At 48.1% G+C, this 8,493-nt stretch overlaps 1 protein-coding gene and 1 non-coding gene across 3 annotated transcripts; both read left to right on the top strand.

Annotated features, from left to right (window-relative positions):
• Window positions 1-3,235: 3,235 nt before the first annotated feature.
• Rplp2 (ribosomal protein lateral stalk subunit P2) lies at window positions 3,236-6,628 on the top strand. 2 transcript variants are annotated; one of them, XM_059249793.1, is made up of 5 exons: window positions 3,236-3,599; window positions 3,800-3,923; window positions 4,663-4,711; window positions 6,297-6,395; window positions 6,519-6,628. In XM_059249793.1, the coding sequence occupies exons 2-5, from the start codon at window positions 3,801-3,803 to the stop codon at window positions 6,590-6,592; spliced, it is 345 nt and encodes a 114-aa protein (XP_059105776.1). In that variant the 5' UTR covers window positions 3,236-3,599; window position 3,800; the 3' UTR covers window positions 6,593-6,628. The 2 variants fall into 2 exon arrangements, with proteins under 2 accessions (XP_059105776.1, XP_059105768.1); XM_059249785.1 differs by having other exon boundaries at window positions 3,265-3,599; window positions 6,516-6,628.
• On the top strand, window positions 4,745-4,875 carry LOC131903217 (small nucleolar RNA SNORA52). Its single transcript, XR_009377462.1, has one exon. It is a non-coding gene; the product is annotated as a small nucleolar RNA SNORA52 (small nucleolar RNA).
• Window positions 6,629-8,493: the final 1,865 nt, after the last annotated feature.

Genomic DNA, 8,493 nt, shown 5'->3' with positions numbered 1-8,493 from the left:
GGGGGTCACTACAACATGAAGAACTGTATTAAAGGGTCTTAGCGTTAGAAAGGTTGAGAACCACTGAGTCTAGGACTTCCTTCCCAGGCTCTACAGTGAACTCCAGCTTGTTGGAGCTTGGATGTCCTCCTCACTGAACATCAATCTGGACCAGCTGCCTAGACAGTCAGCTTCCTGGCTTTGCCTCTCTGAATCCTGTGTATCTCACAAGAAAAACAACAACAACAACAACAAAAAGTTGAGATACGAGATCTTGCCTAAGTCCTTTAATTGGTAAATATAGAAGCCAATACTCAGCATCCTCAACAGAGCTGGTGAACAGTCTACAGTCTATGCAATGGGCAAGCTCCCTGTTAGGCCTTGCTGCTTCCATTCTGTCTAGTATCTGTCTCTTTTTCAGTTTCCATAAGCTGCTAGAAGGATCCTTATAAAAACCAGTCCCAGGAGCTTAGTATAACTGCAAGCCCAGTACCTAGCTGAGATGGGAGGATTGCCCATCCTGGGCTGCACAGGAAGACCCTGTCTCAAAAGTAATAATTGTAGGATTATTACTTAACTTTATACTAGTGAGCTGGGCATGGTGTGGTACATGCCTTCAGTCTGCAAAAGTGTTCTTCACCATTGAGTCATCTCTCTAGCCCTGTTGTGTATTAAAGAAACAACAACAACAACATTAAAAAAAAATCATGGCAAGTATGGTGTGCATGCCTTTAATCCCAGCACTCTGAAAGTAGAGGCAGGTGGATCTCTGTGAGTTCCAGGCAAGCCGGAGTTATATGATAAGACACTGTCTCAAAATAAAATAAAAGTCTGGAGGAATAGCTCATCATCCATTTCAGGCCTCTTACAACTGCCTGTACCTCTAGTTCCAGAGGAACTGATGCCCTCTTCTGGCTTCTGAAGGCACTGCACACATGTGGTGCACATACAAACAAATAGGCACACACATTCACATTCGGTGGCGCATGCCTTTAATCCCAGCACTTGGGAGGCAGAGCCAGGTGGATCTCTGTGAGTTCGAGGCCGGCCTGGGCTACCAAATGAGTTCCAGGAAAGGCACAAAGCTACACAGAGAAACCCTGTCTCGAAAAAACAAAAAACAAAAAACAAACAAACAAAAAAAATCAATGATGGGGCTAGAGAGATGGCTCTGCTGTTAAGACTACAGGTTGCTCTTGCAGAAGATTTTGATTTCGTTCCCTGCACTCAGAGGGCAGTTCACAATCATCCCTAATCTCAGTTCCAGAGCATCTGGTGCCCTCTTCTGACCTCCAAGAGCACCAGGCACACACATGGTACACACACATGCAAATAAAACACTCACATAAACTAAATGAATCTTTGTAAAAACAAAAACAAACCGAGAAGAAAGACAACATGCACGTTCTAGCTTAAACCACTGAATCCTGTTGTGATTCAGACCGGAGCCATACCTTGCCAGGTGGCTTCCCTACATCATCCTAGCTCTATAAGAAAATCCTTCTGGGGGCTGGAGAGATGACTCAGTGTTTAAGAGCACTGGTTGTTCTTCCAGAGGACCTGAGTTCAATTCCCAGCACCCACATGGTGGCTCACAACCATCTATAATGGGATCTGATGCCCTCTGTCATGCAGATGTCTATACAGGAAGACAGAACACTAAAAGACATAAATAAATCTTAAAAAAAAAACAACAAAAACAAAAAACAAAAAAAAACCCCTCGCCAGGTGGTGGTGGCACACGCCTTTAATCCCAGCACTCAGGAGGCAGAAGCAGGTGGATCTTTGTGAGTTTGAGGTCAGCCTGGTCTACAGAGCAAGATCCAGGAAAGGTGCAAAGCTACACAAAGAAATCCTGTCTCAAAAAAACCAAAACCAACCAAACAAACAAAAAACCTCTGTGCCTCAAGTATGGGTAAGAACAGCAACATGCAGTGTGGGCTCATTCTAGCAACGTGAGGCACTACACACAAAGTAAGGTGTACACTGTCCTAGAAGCTTCCCCCATCTTCCACCCCACAGTTGGATTCTGCCAGCATAACAAATCTCCAGCCAACTTCTAGTCTTGGCGTGGTAAGAGCAGGCTTCTCATCTCTCAGCTCAAAGTTACTACTTGGGAAGATTTACTGGTCTTGGAAGACAAAAACTTCCTGACCTAAAACCAGGATTTACTTTCTTTCTCTCTGTTTCTGCATTTATTTATGTATACATGCGTGTGGGTTGGAGGACAACTTGTGATAGTAACTAACTTCTTTCCACCCTGGGAATCCTGGAATGGAACTCAAGACTGTCATGCTTGGTCACATGTGCCTTTTTTTTTTTTTTTTGTTTTTGTTTTGTTTTTCAAGACAGGGTTTCTCTGTGTAGCTTTGCGCCTTTTCCTGGAACTCACTTGGTAGCCCAGGCTGGCCTCGAACTCACAGAGATCCGCCTGGCTCTGCCTCCCGAGTGCTGGGATTAAAGGCGTGCGCCACCACCGCCCAGCCACATGTGCCTTTTACATGCTAAACTGTCTCGCTGTTCTGTCCTGGGCAGATAGGGACAAATTGAGGCTGATAACTCAGGCCTCATCATTATCCAAGGGCATTGGTTCCAGCAGCGTTGAAGCACTGCTCGGCAGGGTCAGGCTCTTCTGGCCTCGCTGTGAAGAAAGGAGGGCTCTCAGGGCCCAATGTAGAGGCACATTTTCTTTTTGTTGTTGTCTTTTGTTTTGTTTTGAGGCAAGGTTTCTAAGTGTTACTCTGGCTCTCCTGGAACTCGCTCTGCAGACCAGGCTGTCCTGGAACTCACAGAGCTCCACCTGCCTCTGCCTCCGGAATGCTGGGATTAAAGATGTGTGCCATCAGGGCCGGTGCACTCGGGAGGATGAGGCAGACGCATATCTGTGAGTTCGAGGCCAGTCTGGTTACACAGATGTCCAGGATAGCGGGGGCTATATAGAAACCCTGTCTCAAAAGAAAAAAAAAAAAAGGATGTCACCAGATATGACCGCTGTCACTAAGCCTCAGACAGCTCGCCCACCTTTCCCAGGGAGCTGAACATGGGAGCCATTAGCTCCAGCCAGACTTCAGACCTCTGGTGCCCAAGGCCAGGAACGACCCACACATCCATAGTTTGAACCTCCAGCCCCATTGAGCCCACGTGCAACCAGAGAAAGCTAAAGGGGCGCGCACTTCCGGTGGCAAGTTCCTCTCTAGCAGCGATGCATCATGGAACTTGCAGTTCGCTTTGAAAGTTACGACTCGGACGGGGCCTCAGCACTGCATGTTGGGAGCTGTAGCGCCGCGTGGCATGCTGGGAACGGGAGGCGTTAAAGGGGTTTGAAAGCTCCTTGAGATTCTTCGCCCGTGTCCTCATGGATTTCGGGGGGCTCTGGCCCACGTTACATGAGCACCTGGCCCCTGAACAACCCGTTGTCTTTATTGTGGGGAACACCTGATTGGGGACAACGGCTTCCTTCCGGTCGCCCATTTCGTCAATGGGAGGCGCCCCCATCCGGCGCCGTGCGAGTCCCGGGGGCTTCTGGGTAGCGGTTTACCCCCGCCCACTGCGTCAGCGTCTTCCTTTCGCTGCCTGACGCCGCCGAGGTCGCACGCGCGAGGCCTGTCCGCAGCAGCCGAGTGAGTGGGCTTGCCGGGCGGGCCTCGGGCAGGGGTTGGGACCGAAGGGCGGGTGGCGGCCGGGATTCGAGGGGTGCGCGGCCTCCCATGTTCGGAAGTTTCGGGCCGCACGTGGCCTCACTTGTTGGCTAAAATGGAGGGGTCGGCAGAAGGCCTCTTGGGTTACGCCACCGCCGTATCCTCTCTCTGTCTCAATTCAGCATGCGCTACGTCGCCTCTTACTTGCTTGCCGCCCTTGGGGGCAACTCCTCTCCCAGCGCCAAAGACATTAAGAAGATACTGGACAGCGTGGGCATCGAGGCGGACGATGATCGGCTCAACAAGGTAGCTTGCTGCTTCCCTGGACCTTGTGGTGCGGGTACAAATGTCGACCAGTGGCGCCCCTTATCAAATTAGATCTGAGTCTTACCTTAAAAAAATGTAGATGACTTATTTGAAAGGAGCAAGTTTAATGCAACTGATTTGCGTGGTCTTACTAATTTTTGAGACAAAAGTTTCACTGTGTAGCTCTGGCTAACCTGGAACTCACTATGTACACCAGATTTTTTTTAAAGGGTTATTACTACTGGATGCACTAGGAGATATATGCACATGAGTGTAGATGCTTCAGAAGTCAGGAGCATGTAGGACTCCCTAGAGCTGGAGTTAGGGTTATCTGACAGATACAAGTGCTGGGAGTCAAACCCCAGGACTTGGCAAGAGTAGCCTAAGCTACAGAGTAAGATCCTGCCTGGGAGGAGGCGGGGGAAGACCCCAAAGAGTAGTACATGTCTTTAGCAGTGGAGCTATCTCTTTGCCCCTAAAATCCTCTAGAAAAGCATTTTTACCCTCTTTAGGCTGTGCAGGGGTGGAACCTAAACTCTGTCATCAGCCTTAGAATGCTAGCATCTAAAATTTCCCATTGCCATCGTCTTTGTTCAGAAGACTCAGTCCTGTGGTTCTGGGCCAGCTACTGTGAGTGTAGCGCAGGTCTAGAAGCTTCAGAACACTCCTGTGTGTTGCGCCACCAGATCTGGCTGGGTATGTATTGATACTGACCATTAGGTGTGGTTGTTTACTGCAGGTCATCAGTGAGCTGAATGGAAAAAACATTGAGGATGTCATCGCCCAGGGTGAGTTCATTTAGGGGAAGAGTTATATGTTTATGGTCCATCCTAATCCCTGCTGATCGGTCAATGATCTGCCAGGCTTCGCTTGTGGACCAGAGCATCCTAGAAGCCCTGCCAGAGTTGAGCAAGGCCTTTTAGGCTTCTGCCAGCAGCACTTCTGAACATGTTCAGGAGCCGGCAGTAGGAGCACTCTTTCATTGCTCCTTCCAGGATGTGAAAAGCCTTTTCTGTGAGCAGGGACTGGGGCTGGTAAAAATTGGTACAGGCCCTTAACCCTCTCTTGCTAGCCTGATAGATTTCTGGTACCGTCAGACTGGGACTTACTTGCAAGTTGAGCAGGCAAAACTAGCTTGGCAAATGGCCTAGTTTGTGAGCTCACCTCTATTGCAAAAAAGATACTTCTTGTTGGGCGGTGGTGGCACACGCCTTTAATCCCAGCACTCAGGTGGCAGAGGCATGTGGTTCTCTGAGTTCGAGGCCAGCCTGGACTACAGAGGGGAGTTTTAGGAAAGACGCAAAGCTACACAGAGAAACCCTGTCTCGGGAAAAAAAAAAAAAAAAAAGATACTTCTTGGGGTAAACATGGTTGTTGACTTTTTATTTTTTATATTTTTATTTTTTGGGGTGAGGGCGGGTTTCAAGATAGGATTTCTCTGTGTAGCAGTTCTGCCTGTCCTGGAACTTGCTTTGTAGACCAAGCTGGCCCCTAACTCACAAGAGATCTGCCTGCCTCTTCCCCCTTAGTGCTGGGATTAAGAGCATGTACCACCACTGCTCAGCCCAGTCTTTAAATTTTTTAAATTTAACTTTTTTATTTGGGGGCAGGGTTTCTCTGAGTAGCCCTGCTGTCCTGGAGTTCTCTGTGTAGGCCAGGTTGGCCTTGAGCTCAGATTCACCTGCCTTCTGACTGCTGGGTTATAAGCATGTATCATTAACTCAATATATAATATATATGTCTATATATATATATAAAGTTTTATTATGTTCATTTGTGTTTTGTGTGCATGTATGTTAGGGTGTCAGATCCCCTGGAACAGGAGTTACAGACAGGTGTGACTTGCCATGTGGGTGCTGGAAATTGAACCTGGGTCCTCCAGAAGAGCAGCAAGTGCTCTTAACTGTTGAGCCATCTCTCCAGCCCCCAGTTTATTTAATTGTGTGTGTGTGTGTGTGTGTGTGTGTGTGTGTGTGTGTGTTTTGTTTTTAAGTTTTTTGAGATAGGGCTTCTCTGTGTAAGAGCCCTGGCTGTTTATTTTTAAAACAAGGTTTCTCTGTGTGGCCCAGGCTGGTTTAGAACTCAGCTCTTGCTGAGATTAAAGGCATACACCTGGATTGTCCATCTTAAGGTCACAATGGGGCTAATTTCCAGAAACCAAGTTCTTGTCTTAGTGGGTCAGGATAGAAAAAATAAGTCCTGAATAATGTTATGTTCCTCAGTGTGTACAATAGTGCCTTGTGATTTAGAGTGAAAGCAGGTAACAGGACCACTGGTGTATAACAGCTGCTCTTGGTTAGTCATTCTACCCTTGTGGAAGAGCTTTCTTAGCTGGGCCCCTGTTCTGGTCTCATGTTCTTTCTCTTTACGTAGGTGTTGGCAAACTTGCCAGTGTGCCTGCTGGTGGGGCTGTGGCTGTTTCTGCTGCCCCTGGCTCTGCAGCTCCTGCTGCTGGTTCTGCCCCTGCTGCAGGTAAGTAGAGATCTGATGGGTGGGTGGCCATCAAAGGGGATTGGTACTCAAGCTGTTGAGTGGGGCTCGCAGGGCAACCTGAATGAATGGGGCAGTGCTTACTATGGTGTTCCTCCACAGCAGAGGAGAAGAAAGACGAGAAGAAGGAAGAGTCCGAGGAGTCAGATGATGACATGGGATTTGGCTTGTTTGATTAAATTCCTGCTCCCCTGCAAATAAAGCCTTTTTATGTATCTTGAGTGGCCTTTACATTGTCAACAGGTGACACCATACTGTGTCCTCAGCCCAGGCTCCACCCAGAGAGCTGAAGTTTATTGGGTGAATGGTGGGGGGAGACAACTTCCCATTTCCCTTAATTTTCTTAAAACCTTGGCTTTTGAGAACAATCAGGTCCTGTGAGAGAGATCCTTGCAGCTTTCATGGAACACTCTGAAAGTAGGTATGGGAAGTATGAGGCTGAGTTGAGATGCTGTTTGAGTGGTTTCACAGGCTCTGCTGTGAGGAGAGTGGTACCTGGAGACTCTTAACTTCATAGATGAAGACTTCACTTAAACTCACCTGGAGGGTGAAGATGTCCCTAATTTTCCCTGTAAGGATCATGGTGTCAAGGTAGATGGCTTCAGTTATTAAGCTTTTCAGAGTGGTGGTCTAGCTATCTAATGGCCAGTCCTCTGCTTTGGGCATATGTGGAAATGTGGATAGAGGGTCACATGCTGGCCTATAAACTTAATATTCCTAGGGTGGATCTGTTCTCCTTCAAAGGCTGCTCTGGAATGTGAAGCCCAGGCCTTTTAACTCATTGTCAATCCTCCACAAGCTGGTCAACAAGGGACTCACTAGGCCAGACTACACTCCAGTGTAAATGGTCTGCCTTTTAGGGAGACAGCTGAGTGTCTTACAGAAGGGCTGGAGGCAATCACTCTGCTTCCTTGTGGCAGGGAATAAAATTAGGACAGCATGAAGCCAGGAGGGGTGGTGGGTCTGGAGAAGATCAGAAGCCATAGCTTCAAAGCTGTGGAGTGAGCTGCCAGGGAGCAGGTAAAGGTAGAGCTGGGGACAGGAGGGTCTCAGAAGGGGAGGTTCAGGGTTCTGGGCAAGACTCAGTTTCACTCTGGACCCTGAAAGAAGGGGACTGTCATAAGGCTGCTAATGGGAATTACCCGGTCTCAGGATTCTGAGAAAGGCCAACCATGTTCTTGGCACCAGCATCTCCCAGGGGCCTGAAAGCATGTGTACCCAACAGCCTGGTGCTCTGTGGAAATAAGAGCAGAGGTCCTACTGAGCTGCTGCAGCACTCCCTCGGGCCTGTTACTGGAAAAAAATTGTGTGGAAGACCTTAAGTCCTTGGCTTCTTCCTGTGACCACCATAAGCCCTAGACTTTATTGGCTGCCTCTGAGGACGTGTTCCTACTGTACCATGCCTCTACAGTGGTATTAATCAGGACATACCCTTATACCCCCACCTTGAGAGTATTTGGCCTCAAATTTATGATGTGGCTCAGGCCAGTGTGGAAACAAATTTGCCTGGCATGAAGGATTTTTAAAAGTCAAGTTCTGAGCCTGGTGGTAGTGGTGCATGCCTTTAATCCCAATAGGAGGCAGGGGGAATCTGTGAGGTCAAGACTAGCCAGGGTAAGGTTACACAGAAGCCTTGTCTCAAAAAATAAAGTTCTGGACCCGGAGGGAGTATAGTGGCAGAGTGCTTGCCTAACACCTAGGACGCCCTGAGTCAGGTGGCTCACAAATAACATGTAACTCCAAATCCAGGGGTTCATATGCAGCCATTTGACTTCTGGGTATCTACACATTTTTAAAGCTAGACAGATGGCTTAGTGGGTTAAAAGCACTGTTCTAACAACATGATTTCTGTTCCCAGTATCCACGCTGAGTGGCTTGGTGATTCACAACCCTCTATAGTTCAAGGGGATCTGACTAATCTGGACTCTGGGCACCTGCACTCAGGTGCACATACCCCTTCTACATACACATAATTTAAAAAATAAATGTAAGCTGTGTGTTGTGCACTTGGAAGGTATGTCAGAATTCCAAGAAAGCCAGGACAGCCAGGGCCACAAAGACTCTCAAAAACAACAAACAT

Source organism: Peromyscus eremicus, chromosome 1 (assembly GCF_949786415.1).
Source record: "Peromyscus eremicus chromosome 1, PerEre_H2_v1, whole genome shotgun sequence".
NCBI lineage: Eukaryota > Metazoa > Chordata > Mammalia > Rodentia > Cricetidae > Peromyscus > Peromyscus eremicus.
This window is presented reverse-complemented; position numbering and strand designations above follow the sequence as displayed.

Excerpts from the sequence above, each read along its gene's own strand:
- Rplp2 (XM_059249785.1), top strand. The coding sequence starts at position 3,801 with ATGCGCTACGTCGCCTCTTACTTGCTTGCCGCCCTTGGGGGCAACTCC. Across the intron at positions 3,924-4,662 it reads ACGATGATCGGCTCAACAAG|GTCATCAGTGAGCTGAATGG; the intron begins GTAGCTTGCTGC and ends TGTTTACTGCAG. Across the intron at positions 6,396-6,515 it reads TGGTTCTGCCCCTGCTGCAG|CAGAGGAGAAGAAAGACGAG; the intron begins GTAAGTAGAGAT and ends GTTCCTCCACAG.